Genomic DNA, 14320 nt, shown 5'->3' on the forward strand with positions numbered 1-14320 from the left:
GGGTCTAGGGTTTCTGGGATAATGGTGTTGATGTGAGCCATTACCAACCTTTCAAAGCACTTCATAGCTACGGATGTGAGTGCTACGGGTCTGTAGTCATTTAGGCAGGTTGCCTTTGTGTTATTGGGCACAGGGATTATGGTGGTCTGCTTGAAACATGTTGGTATTACAGACTCGGAGAGGTTGAAAATGTGAGTGAAGACACTTGCTAGTTGGTCAGCGCATGCTCGCAGTACACGTCCTGGTAATCCATCTGGCCCTGCGGCCTTGTGAATGTTGACCTGTCTAAAGGTCTTACTCACATCGGCTGCGGAGAGCGTGATCACACAGTCTTCTGGTACAGCTGGTGCTCTCATGCATGTTTCAGTGTTATTTGCCTCGAAGCGAGCATAGAAGTAGTTTAGCTCATCCGGTAGGCTCGTGTCACTGGGCAGCTCTCTGCTGTGCTTCCCTTTGTACTCTGTAATGGTTTGCAGGCCTTGCCACATTCGACAAGCGTCAGAGCTGGTGTAGTACGACTCGATTTTAGTCCTGTATTGATGCTTTGCCTGTTTGATGGTTCATCGGAGGGCATAGCGGGAATTCTTATAAGCTTCCGGGTTAGAGACCCGCTCCTTGAAAGCGACAGTTCTAGCTTGTAGCTCAGTGTGGATGCTTCCTGTAATTCATAGCTTCTGGTTGGGGTATGTACGTAAGTCACTGTGGGGACGACGTCATCGATGTGCTTTCTGATGAAGCCAATGACAGATATGGTGTACTCCTCAATGCCATTGCAGGAATCCCGGAACATATTCGAGTATGTGCTAGCAAAACAGTCCTGTAGCTTACCATCTGCTTCATCTGACCACTTTTTTATTGATCTAGTCACCGGTGCTTCCTGCTTTAGTTTTTGCTTGTAAGCAGGAATCAGGATGATGGAATTATGGTCAGATTTGCCAAATGGTGGGCGAGCTTTGTATGCATCTCATTTAGCCACTTATATTTTAGACTTTAAACACATTTTGTATGTTTTACATTATTTAATTCGTGTTTTATGTCCAGAAAATTAGCAAATTATTATGACTTATTACTATGAATTGCATAATTGTTTACAAAGACGATTTAATCGATTTGTTCTACTGTCTCTACAGTCGGTACCCTGCTCGGTACTCTACTCTACAGCCTAAACTCATCCACACATTTCTGAGATGTCCTGTGCTAACGTTATCCAACTCCTAGATTAGCAATTCCCCGTGTCTCCAAACTACATGCAATACTAGATAGCTAGCTATGTATACAACCTCTAAAGTTGTACTCGGCGTTTCTGAGATACTTACGGTGAGCACTGTTGCAGGAGTGCATCTCAAGCAAAACTGGGACCAAGAGGTAAACAATTAGCTCGCCTGCGGACCAGCTCAATTACTGTACGCTTCAATTCCCAGATAACGTTAGCTAACTAGCCATGTGTCATAGTAGGGTACAGTGTTTCCCATGCAAAAGTCCGTTGCAACTTAGCTAGCTACATTGAGAAAGTTGTCGGACGAAACATTACCTTTTGCTTAGCCGACGTTAGCTAACACTAGAGTTAGCTGTCTGCTAGCAGAAAAGCATGCAGATGCTAACTGTAGCTAGCTAGCAACAGCACATCTAGCCATACTTTTAGACAGAGAGAGAATCTGCGAGTGCTCGATCAACAAAGTCTGACCAAGGAGCTCAAGGCAGAGCGCGACAGGAGAGAATCAGGGCAGTAGGGCTCCGACCAACCACAGGCATAACAACAACTACTTTGACAACAGCCTTCACAATTGTTATGTAGCGACATGTAGTGTAGCTATGGCTAATGTTCGTTTTAGAATATTGATAAAGCGACGTAGTACACCATGGTTTTCTTTCAAGCTGGGCTGTCTTTATGCAAATGGAACCCATGCCTTTTACAAGAGACATCTTTGTAGATTCTCTGGCCAATGATTTATCAATTACAGGTTTGGAGGAAAAGTAAACTAGCTGACACTGCAGAAGCCATTGCCACCCTTCTGGATAGCTATTGATTGTCACTGGTTTTGAAAAACATGTAGGCCTATGCGTAGCATGCAGTTAGTTCCCTAAAGGTAGGCTATACATAGTGTTTAGTTAGGTAGTAGGTCATGTTATGATGTCCTTACACAATTGGGACTCTTGACTCTCTGCACAGGATTAGACTGTCTGACTCCACCTGGTGATGATGGAAAGCGGTGGTGAGCAGAGGGGCCAAGTGGAAGATGAGGCCATGTGCACCTCTGCCTCGGAGGGGCTGGAGGAGGGTGAGGTGGAGGGTGAGACGCTGCTCATCGTGGAATCGGAAGACCAAGCCTCGGTGGATCTCTCGCACGACCAGAGCGGTGACTCGCTCAACAGCGATCTGGGGGAGGACGCCGAGGGTGGCTGGAACGAGGACATGGCCTTCTACTGCGACAAGTGCCACAAGTGGATCCCTATCGGTGAGAGGAAGGCCAGGCAGCCCCTGGGGCGCACCGAAAGCAGGGAGGGAGAGCAACCTCTCCCTGTGACGGGGCGTTGTTCTTTCTCGATATCACATAACAATTGCAAATCACAACGATTTGGACAGAGTATATTTTGCTCAGTTATTTCCTCAGTAATTTCAGTGGGGTTGGCCTTATCTGTCCATCCATAGATATTAAAATGGGCTGCAGCTTTTCTCTACAAATTTGCACCGTACATGCTTTTCAAATAAAGATTGAGAATGAAATGAACAGAATGCCTTGTCTCTTAGCGGTCTTTTTATTCTCATCCCCACCATTCAGCACAGCTGCACGGAGAGCAACCCAGCTACCTGAAAGGAGACAACTTCTTCAAGTTCACCTGCTATGACTGTACAGAAGATGTCAAGGAGACCTTTGAGAGGATGAGACTCACCTGGCAACAGGTATATGGGCCACAGTGTTTACAATAAAGAACTGATTTGTAGTGCAGCTTACATAAGATAATAAGAACGTGAACAGGGTCAAAAGAGGAACACCTTAATAAAAACATGGGGCAAGATCCTTATCTACAATATGAACAAGTATAAAATTGCAAAGTATGGTATATTGCTGTAGACTTTATTTCAGTGATTATATTTGTTCTGGGCAACAGCACTCTGAAATGAGTACTGAACAAATGTCATTTTATTTTCCTGGTTTCATTGCAGTTCGTTGTGTTTTCTGTTTTATTTCAGGTGGTTATGTTGGCCATGTACAACCTTTCGTTGGAGGGCACGGGGCGTCAAGGCTACTTTAGATGGAAGGAGGACATCTGTGCCTTTATTGGCAGACACTGGACCTTCCTACTGGGCACCAGGTTAGAAAGAAAACAACATTAATTTGGTTGTCAGTTGGTAAGGTTTTGATAAGTTTGCATACAACCCTAAAAATGTAAACAGAAAACCTGATAATCGTTAAGTCAATTATCAGAATATCAAGAGCGGACAGATTTGGAACTTGACCCAACCTTTGTGGAAACAAGAGCTATGTTTTAATTATTCTTTTCAAGTCTAGTATTTTGTAAATGGTTAGTGTTTTTGACGCCTCACCTTCACCTGCAGAAAGAAGACTTCCACGTGGTGGAGCACGGTGGCGGGCTGTTTGTCGGTGGGGAGCCCCACGTTCTTCCGCTCAGGGGCCCAGGAGTTTGGCGAGCCGGGCTGGTGGAAGCTGGTGCAGAACCGTCCACCCACCCTGCGCCCAGATGGAGACAAGTCCTCGGTGGCCTCCCTAAAGTCTAAAGGTGAACTGCAGAACACTCATAAATAACCTTAAGTTTTCAAATATTCAGACACAACCAAAGGATTATTTTGTGATAAAGAAATTGTATTAACATCAGTGTGTTAAATAGACTTATTTATGAAAAGTCAAGGGGGGATATGACTTTAAAAATGACAGGGATAAATTCACACTTCTATTGTTAGAGGTAGATAACCCTAAGCAGTTTGCAGAATTGTGCAAAGTCTGTTGTGTGAATCACTTACATGTTTTTGAGGGCTAACCAGCTACTGTTGTATAAAATAAATTCACCCCTCCAGGCGACTGTACATGCATGCATTTAGAGCCCTTTTTGTTTAACAATTTGCTTAGCTGGCGTTTGTTACTTTCTCAGCCGCCTCCAAGCCAACCCTGGACCCCATCATCACGGTGGAAGGCTTACGGAAGCGCGTGGGCCGGAATCCGGTGGAAAGCGCCATGCAGCTGAAAGAAAAGCGCTCACGCACCCACGAGGCTAAGGACATCCGGCGGGCGCAGAAGGAGGCGGCGGGTTACATGGATCACAGCGCCTCCTCCACGCCTGTCAAGTTCAGCGGCCGTGGCGGCGGGCGGCGACCCGACTTGGTCCTGGAGAAAGGCGAGGTGGTGGACTTCTCCTCAATGAGCTCATCGGACCGAACGCCACTCACCAGTCCCTCGCCGTCGCCCTCTCCAGACTTCTCTGCACCCGGCACCCCCGCCTCCCACTCAGCCACGCCCAGCCTGCTGTCGGAGGCTGACCTCATCCCTGACGTCATGCCACCGATGGCGCTCTTTCACGGTAAGAAGTCGGGGTCCCCTTGATATTGGAGTTTTTAGTCTAGATAGAAAAGGTAAGATGAGAAATGGCGTCTGATAGCATTTAATTCCACAATGAACGTCAACAATGAAGCAATATTCCGAGGTGCATTCCATGCCATTATCAATTGATTTCTATGATATACAGTATCTGTCTGTAGTGCTATAGGAATGAATGACTCAAAAGTGGTATTTAATTAGTTGAAATGATCAGTGAATGGCTGGAAATCTCACAATGTATCGTTAATATTTCCCCTTTCTGATTTGAAACTCCAGATGACGAGGAGCTGGACGGCGAAGGCGTCATCGATCCCGGCATCGAGTACATCCCCTCACCCAGTATGTCTCTGGGCACTGGCGCCCTTGTCGTTCGCAAGAAGCTGCGGCCTGGGGTGGCAGGGGCGCACATCAAGCAGGAAGCAGAGAGTGACGAGGAGGGCCGCGGCCGGGATGATGAAGACGACGAGAGGCGGGGGCACGGCGAAGGCCAATCCAATGTGGCCAGGGGGGCGCGGGGTGGTGGGGAGAGGAGGAGGGGGGCCTTAACAGAGAAGGGGAAGGGTTCCCCCCCTTCAGAGCCCCGGTTTGCCCACCTCAGCCTGTATGAGGAGCGTGTGCTGCTGCGGCGCCTGGAGGCTTGTCCGCAAGCGCTGGCGGTGACTGCGCAGGCCAAGCGGCTGCACAGGAAGCTACTGGTGAGGAAGGCCAAGCGCCAGAGAGGACTCCCCCTGCTGGACATCGACCAGGCGGTTAGCGCCACCCTCAGTCTGGTGGGAGGGTTGTACGGGGCCCAGGAGGGGGGACAGGGCCGCTACGAGGGCTCCGGCGCGGGGAAGTACCGCACCACCAGCCAGGACCTCCGAATCCTCGACCGCTTCCAGGTACACCTTCACTACCACAAGCACAGGTGTCAAATTTGTGCACAGATCATACACAAATGTATGCACTCTCTGTACTGTTGGTCGCTTTGGATAAAAACTCTGCTATGTGGCATTTATGATGAAAATCCGATTTGTTATGAGTGGTCACGAACGAGAAGAATGGTCTGAATATTTCCAAACACATTACATCACATGCGTGATACGTCTTTTGCCTCAATCACACGTCTATGGAATGCATTTGATCCCTTTAGACAACGGTGTCCAGCAGAAGAGGGTACCACCAGCCCACAGTGTCCTTCTGGCACCGCCTCATGGGCTCCGACGCCAGCGTAGACCAAGGCATCAAGAGCCCGTACACCTCCCGCACCCTCAAACCCTTCATAAGGTATGCCACATGCCCTTACCTCCTTCATGAGGCACACCACATGCAGCCTTTATACCCCTAATATGGTAAGAGACATTTGTGACCAACTGACCTATGACATTAACCTGTAATTAAACCCTGATACTCAAGGTGAGGTATAACAAACAGCATGGAAGGAATCAATATTATTGTGGCTCAATTCATGCCGTTTTTATCTGTTACGTGCAGTATGTAGCCCTCCTGAACGTGGCCAATATCTTTGTTACATTCAGATTGAAATACATTGTGAAGAAGTCATTCCTCTCTGACACACAAATTAAGAAATCATGTTGGCTCTATTCATGGCATTTATTTTCTATCCCATCTCCTTGGTTATATTCACTAGACACCAAACCGAAAAAAATGGAATGAAACAGAGAGTGACTATTTGAACTTCTCCAATAAGAAACTCTCGTTTTGGTTGCGAAATGTTTTCCATTGCAAAATGTTTTGCTACGGTGTGCACTAATGAATCCATCACCAGGAGGGACTACGAGAACAAGCCTATGAAGCTGAAGCTGTTGGCGGAGATCCGTGCCTACCCCCACAGGAAGGACCCCTGCTGGGTCCCCAAGCCAGAGGCCCCCATCGACTACTGTTACGTCCGGCCCAACCACATCCCCTCCGTTAACTCCATGTGCCACGACATCTTCTGGCCAGGTAGGAGACTGAACAGGGCCATACTACCACATTTTTATTTTACTTGATAATTTTTACATGTCAGACTGGGAACTTAAAAGGGACATTTAATTTTAAAAAATGTAGGTCTGTCAGATGTTCCAGACCTCAAAAGTATGCTAGTGTCGTTATATTCCAGGCCATCCGTTGTGTAGATCCAGCTATATGCCTCAATTCCAAATGAATGGAAAAGATGAGCACCATCTAATTTCCTGATTTTAGTCAGTGCTTATCTTTTCCATTCATTTGGGGTTGAGGCATATTTCCCTCAGTTTTAGATTGATGGCTGATTTTCTCTCTGGCTCTCCTATCAGGCGTGGATCTCTCTGAGTGTCTCCAGTACCCAGACTTCAGCGTAGTGGTCCTTTATAAGAAGGTTGTGATCGGCTTTGGGTTCATGGTGCCGGATGTGAAGTACAACGAGGCCTACATCTCCTTCCTGCTGGTGCATCCCGAGTGGAGGAGGGCTGGGATCGCTACATTCATGATCTACCATCTCATTCAGGTATGGTAACAAAATCATAATAATGATTATAAAAACAACAATACTACAGTTGCAAGCAGCAATTAAAGGGGCACTATACTAGCGTCTACATAAAGTGCTGAAGTGCAGCTTTAATAGTCTCTAGGCCACATTGTATAGAGCCATATTGCCATCATATACACGTCATTGTAATAGACACTGAGTGTACAAAACATTAGGAACACCTGCTCTTTCTATGACAGATTGACCAGTTGAAAGCTATGATCCCTTAAGGATGTCACCTGTTAAATCTACTTCAATCAGTGTAGATGAAGAGGAGGAGACGGGTTAAGGAATAATTTTTAAGCCTTGAGACAATTATGACATTGATTGTGTATGTGTGCCATTCAGAGGGTGAATGGGCAAGACAAAAATATTTCAGTGCCTTTGAATGGGGTATGGTAGTAGATGCCAGGCGCACCGATTTGAGTCTGTCAAGAACTGCAATGCTGCTGGGTTTTTCACACTCAACAGTTTCCCATGTGTGTCAAGGATGGTCCACCACCCGAAGGACATTCAGCCAACTTGACACAACATTGAAGCATTGAAGTCAACATGGGCCAGCATCCCTGTGGAACACTTTCAACACCTCGAAGAGTCCATGCCCTGACAAATTGAGGTTGTTCTGAGGGCAAAAGGGGGTGCAACTCAATATTAGGAAGGTGTTTTGTACACTGTGTAAAGTCACTGTACTGGTGGTTAGTGCTTTTTAAACGAGGGACTAACTTGACCCAACGGCTACATTAGAATTAGTCGAGTCAGCTCGAGACTGCTAGAAATAACTATAAATAAATAACCATGCAAGTCACTTAAATTGTTTGGATCGATCTACAACAGCACAGGTTAAGTGGTTGAAAAAAGGGAAGATGTCTTTTCAAGCAAGGTTCTCTTTCCCCCACAGACCTGCATGGGAAAAGACGTCACTCTACACGTTTCGGCCAGTAACCCCGCCATGCTGCTGTACCAGAAGTTTGGCTTCAAGACTGAGGAGTACATCTTGGACTTTTACGACAAATACTACCCGCTGGACAGCAAGGAGTGCCGACACGCCTTCTTCCTGCGGCTACGGCGGTGAGACAGGAAACGGGACAGGCCAGTATTCAGGCCATAGAAATATAATTACTAGAATGGACATTCCCATGTAAGTTGACGTTCCATTGGTGAACTGGTAGCCATATTGAGTGTACTAGTCATTGTCGTTGTCTGTGGAGCTTTGTCTGTTGTAGTGTTTCTATTTCTATACAGGCAACCAGTCAGAAGGAGGAAAAAATACATCTGGAAATGCCTGTGCTATTCAGTGTATCCATTTTATGTTACACCGTTTCTTTGTGGTCATTATATTTGTGAGAACCTATGGTGAGGTGTATTTTTGTTGATCCACAGAAGAGACTGAAGGACGATCGTTTATTGTACACTTGCATTTCTGAATAATTCTGCGGCCCAAGTGGCAATTATATAAAGAAAAAAATCACTCCCATTGCAAATTCTGTCTTCATTTGCTTGCTGGAATATACTGTACAGTGAGATCCAAAAGTATTTGGACAGTGACAAATTCTTTGTTGTTTTGGTTCTGTACTCCAGCACTTTGGATTTGAAATGATACAATGACTGAGGTTAAAGTGTAGACTGTCAGCTTTAGTATGAGGGTATTGTCATCCATATTGGGTGAACAGTTTAGATATTACAGTACTTTTACTCCATAATACTAACGCAATTGACAGTGAAAAGGATGCCTGTACAGAATAAAAAAAGTATACTGCAAAAAATGTGGCAAAGCAATACATGTTTTGTCCTGAATACAAAGTTTTGTTTGGGGCAAATCCAATACATGACTGAGTAGCACTCTCCATATTTTTAAGCATAGTGGTGGCTGCATAATGTTATGGGTATGCTTGTTATCATTACAGACTGGGGAGTTTCAAGAAAGAAAAAAAATGTAATGACGCTAAAGGTAAAATCCTAGAGGAAAAACTTGGTTCAGTCTGCTTTCCACCAGACACTGGGAGATGAATTTACCTTTCAGCAGGACAATAAGCTAAAACACAAGGCCAAATCTACACTGAAGTTGCTTACCAAGAAGAGAGTGAATCTTCCTGAATGGCAGAGTTACAGTTTTGACTTAGATATGCTTGAAAATCTATGGCAAGCCTTGAAAATGGTTGTCTTGCAATGACCAACAACCAATTTAACAGAGCTTGAAGACTTGTATAAAGAATAATGGGAAAATATTGTACAATGCAGGTGTGCAAAGCTCTTAGAGACTTACCCAGAAAGATTCCAAGCTGTAATTGCTGCCAAAGGTGATTCTAACATGTATTGATTCAGGGGTGTGAATACTTATGTAAATTTAGATACTTCTGATTCTAAAAACATGTTTTCACTTTGTCATTATGAGGTATTGTTTGTAGGTGGGTAAGAGAGAACAATTATGTAAATCCATTTTAAATTCAGGGTGTAAGACAAAATGTGGAATAAGTCAAGGGGTATGAATACTTTCTGATTGTGAATTTGTCCAAATACTTTTGGTTCCCTAAACTGGGGGGGGACTATGTACAGAAAGTGCTGTAATTTCTATGGATGAGAATACCCTAAAATTAAAGCTGACCGTCTGTACTTTAACCTCATAGTTATTGTTTCATTTCAAAGTTCTGGAGTACAGAGCTAAAACTATGGAGGTACATTTGTGTCTTTTTGTCTAGATCAAAAAGTTATTATTTTCAATCAAAAATAATTGTTCTGAAAGCAAAAACGAGGCTTCAAAAGTTTAAAAAAAATACAATTTGCAATAAAATATTTTGTAATAGAGCGCAAAACGTTATGCATTTTATTCCCCCCAAAAGATTTTGAAAACAAAAAATGTATTTGAAAACAACTCCAATTTCATTTCGCTATCAACCACCCTCCATTTTGGCTAGATTGCCCCCTTTGCTTGAAGTGCATCTTTTTAAATTTTTTGCTTTTGAAACTTTTTGTTGATTGAAACACTAGTTCTTCATTTGCACTTTTGACCCCACAGCTGTGGGCGGGCTTTAGTGGGAGGTGTGGATGATGGTTCTCCATTGGTCAGCCATTTTTTTGAGTGTCAGTTTGGCTACAACCAATACTGCACTTAGAACAGGACACCATCTTGCCTTCTCCAGATGGAAGCAGCCTAGAGAGAAAAAATTAAAAAAAACCTATGGTAGCACCTTGACTTCTCAAAAAATGAAATCTTACACGGAATCCAAACCGGGAGCCATCGTGTATACATTTATTTTGTCCCCCCACACCAAACGCGATCACGACACACAGGTTAAAATATCAAAACAAACTCTGCACCAATTACATTCAATTGGGGACAGGTCAAAAAGCATTAAACCTTTATGGCAATTTAGCTAGCTAGCTTGCACTGGCTAGCTAATTTGTCCTATTTAGCTAGCTTGCTGTTGCTAGCTAATTTGTCCTGCGATATAAACATTGAGTTGTTATTTTACCTGAAATGCACAAGGTTCTCTACTCCGACAATTAATCCACACATAAAACGGTCAACCGAATCGTTTCTAGTCATCTCTCCTCCTAGGCTTTTTCTTGTCTTGACTTTATATTGCGATTGGCAACTTTCATAAATTAGGTGCATTAACCGCCACCAACCTCGTTCGTCTTTCAGTCACCCACGTGGGTATAACCAATGAGGAGATGGCACGTGGGTACCTGCTTCTATAAACCAATGAGGAGATAGGAGAGGCAGGACTTGCAGCGCGATCTGCGTCAGAAATAGAACTGACTTCTATTTTAGCCCTCGCTCGTTGGCGCGCGTGCAATAATTGAATAATATAGATTTCTACAATTATTTTGCAACGCTCACACACGCGATGCGAGTGGTGTAGTCAGCCTATAATGTGTACAATCACAACATGTAGGCCTACATCTGATAATGCACAAGACTCACTATGTCTATCACAGGGTGGGTGCTGGAGAGCTACTGGATGCGCAGGCTTTCGTTCCAAGCCCCTCACTAACATCACTGATTCAAGTAGTCCAAACTGAAACCATGACTAGATCATTATTTGAAACAGGTGTGTTAGTGATGGGATGGAACAAAAGCCTGCGGTCCCAGTGGCTACGTACTAGTAATAGTAGAAGCGGAATGGGAGAAACCTGGTTGTATAAACTCCACATGGTAGTTCACGCCCTCAATATGTTGAGAGCGATACTTCTCAGAAGTTAAGTGTGATATTCAACTATAAAATATTCAGAGTGTAGTTACATTAAACTGGCTGTCTGTAGCATATTATACAATAACAAAAGTATACAGTATATGTACAGTATATATGTTTTATTGTTACATACATCGGATAGGTGCAGTGAAATGTGTTGTTTTATAGGGTCAGCCATAGTATTATGGCGCCCCTGGAGCAAATTAGGATTAAGTACCTTGCTCAAGGGCACATCAGCAGATTTTTCATCTTGTCGGCTCGGATATTCAAACCAGGCAGCAACCTTTTGGTTACTGGCCCAATGCTCTAACCACTAGGCTATCATAAAAATCTTATGTCTCGTAAACTAATGTAAGTTTACCCAATTCAACTTGGTTACATATAAACTCAGCAAAAAAATAAATGTCCTCTCACTGTCAACTGTGTTTATTGTCAGCAAACTTAATTAACATGTGTAAATATTTGTATGAACATAACAAGATTCAACAACTGAGACATAAACTGAACAAGTTCCACAGACATGTAACTAACAGAAATGGAATAATGTGTCTCTCAACAAAGGGGGGGTCAAAATCAAAAGTAACAGTCAGTATCTGGTGTGGCCACCAGCTGCATTAAGTACTGCAGTGCATCTCCTCCTCATGGACTGCACCAGATTGGCCAGTTCTTGCTGTGAGATGTTACCCCACTCTTCCACCAAGGCACCTGCAAGTTCCCGGACATTTCTGGGGGGAATGGACCTAGCCCTCACCCTCCGATCCAACAGGTCCCAGATGTGCTCAATGGGGTTGAGATCCGGGCTCTTCGCTGGCCATGGCAGAACACTGACATTCCTGTCTTGCAGGAAATCACGCACAGAATGAGCAGTATGGCTGGTGGCATTGTCATGCTGGAGGGTCATGTCAGGATGAGCCTGCAGGAAGGGTACCACATGAGGGAGGAGGATGTCTTCCCTGTAACGCACAGCGTTGAGATTGCCTGCAATGACAACAAGCTCAGTCCGATGATGCTGTGACACACCGCCCCAGACCATGATGGACCCTCCACCTCCAAATTGATCCCGCTCCAGAGTACAGGCCTCGGTGTAACGCTCATTCCTTCGACGATAAACGCAAATCTGACCATCACCCCTGGTGAGACAAAACCGCGACTCATCAGTGAAGAGCACTTTTTGCCAGTCCTGTCTGGTCCAGCGACGGTGGGTTTGTGCCCATAGGCGACATTGTTGCTAGTGATGTCCGGTGAGGACCTGCCTTACAACAGGCCTACAAGCCCTCAGTCCAGCCTCTCTCAGCCTATTGTGGACAGTCTGAGCACTGATGGAGGGATTGTGCGTTCCTGGTGTAACTCAGGCAGTTGTTGTTGCCATCCTGTACCTGTCCCGCAGGTGTGATGTTCGGATGTACCGATCCTGTGCAGGTGTTGTTACACGTGGTCTGCCACTGCGAGGACGATCAGCTGTCCGTCCTGTCTCCCTGTAGCGTTGCCTTAGGCGTCTCACAGTACGGACATTGCAATTTATTGCCCTTGCCACATCTGCAGTCCTCATGCCTCCTTGCAGCATACCTAAGGCACGTTCACGCAGATGAGCAGGGACCCTGGGCATCTTTCTTTTGGTGTTTTTCAGAGTCAGTAGAAAGGCCTCTGTAATGTCCTAAGTTTTCATAACTGTGACCTTAATTGTCTGTCTGTAAGCTGTTAGTGTCTTAACAACCGTTCCACAGGTGCATGTTCATTAATTGTTTATGGTTCATTGAACAATCATGGGAAACAGTGTTTAAACTCTTTACAATGAAGATCTGTGAAGTTATTTGGATTTTTACGAATTGTCTTTGAACGACAGGGTCCTGAAAAAGGGACGTTTCTTTTTTGCTGAGTTTATTTGTAGTTTGCTTGTAAATAGGGTTAAACCAAGGCCTTAAACATTTTAAAGGGTTAAATTATGTTATGATGTGTGTTAAAACCTGTTTTGAGTGTTGTGACCTTCAGACACTATCAGAAGGCGTCTACATTCAGACTCCTCCTGTCTGGATCACACCGTGGTTCTGGTTTTCTGCGAACACATGGCTGCCACAGACCTGATGAAACCATCCCGCTGTCAGAAGATGCTTACACTCAGATCACCTTGTGATGAAAGGTCAAGTTTCGGTCAAACCCACTTCTGAGTTTTTACTTGCTGATAAGATGGTTCCTGCTGTCAGGGGGAGGTTAGCTTTATTAAAATGTTGTTACTAGGGACAGTTACGCAAGGGGGATTGGGGAGGCTATATGAGTTACAGGATGTCTTAGACATTTTGCAGAACTTGGGGAGAAACTATCATATACTGTACTCTGTACCAACTTCTGCCTACAAATGGTATTACTAAAGGAGTATTTTTAATACTTAAACAAAGAGTCTGTGTTTCCTTTCCATTACTAATGTATGTTTGATAATTATGTTTGGCATTTATACAAGTCTAAACTAAGCCTAATAAGGATAATTAGGCTACTATAATACAATCAATGAGCTCTTACAGTGGGTGGCTGCAGTAGTTTAGTTTCACAAGTGACACAATTTGAGATATGCGGAGGGTTTTTGGTTCCACATGACGGACAGATCACCTTGTTCTACTGCACAGAAAAAGAAAGTGAATGGACAGGTGTACACACACACACACACACACACACACACACACAGTGCAATCCATTTACACTGCTTTGGATTGAAAAGGTAAATGTTAACACACCCCCAAATAAAGTATTCTATATTCAAACGTGTAGATGTGCAAAGTCACAAGATGTTTGAAAGCGGAGTGTTTGTGGCAGTAAACTTCATATTGTGGGGGTGTTGACAGGCACCATTGTTTTACAGTGGACACACAAGCCCATCTAAAGACAAAAGAGAAACCCAAACCTGGGCTGATGAACATTGAATTGAATTGAAATGCCAGAATGAACACACAGGCCAAATTGAACATTGAATTGAAAGGCCTGAAAGAACACACAGACCTGTTAGCCTTGGGTGACTTAAAGTGGAAAAAGTACTTAAAACACTGCATAACACAAAACTGCATTTCCATTTTGCAGCTATATACTGCAATATTAAA

General features: G+C 44.3%; 1 protein-coding gene across 3 annotated transcripts; it reads left to right on the top strand.

The window, feature by feature from the left end:
• The first annotated feature begins 627 nt into the window (after positions 1-627).
• On the top strand, positions 628-8515 carry LOC106584902 (cysteine-rich protein 2-binding protein). Of its 3 annotated transcripts, none has more exons than XM_082963977.1 (11): positions 628-796; positions 2171-2456; positions 2781-2902; positions 3194-3315; positions 3560-3741; positions 4111-4536; positions 4830-5434; positions 5686-5819; positions 6322-6497; positions 6830-7020; positions 7940-8515. In XM_082963977.1, the coding sequence occupies exons 2-11, from the start codon at positions 2198-2200 to the stop codon at positions 8111-8113; spliced, it is 2391 nt and encodes a 796-aa protein (XP_082820103.1). In that variant the 5' UTR covers positions 628-796; positions 2171-2197; the 3' UTR covers positions 8114-8515. The 3 variants fall into 3 exon arrangements, with proteins under 3 accessions (XP_082820103.1, XP_082820104.1, XP_082820100.1); XM_082963978.1 differs by lacking the exon at positions 628-796 and adding an exon at positions 804-942; XM_082963974.1 differs by lacking the exon at positions 628-796 and adding an exon at positions 1120-1365.
• The last annotated feature ends 5805 nt before the right edge of the window (positions 8516-14320 follow it).

Source organism: Salmo salar, chromosome 02, assembly GCF_965601325.2.
Source record: "Salmo salar chromosome 02, fSalSal1, whole genome shotgun sequence".
Classification (NCBI taxonomy): Eukaryota; Metazoa; Chordata; class Actinopteri; order Salmoniformes; family Salmonidae; genus Salmo; species Salmo salar.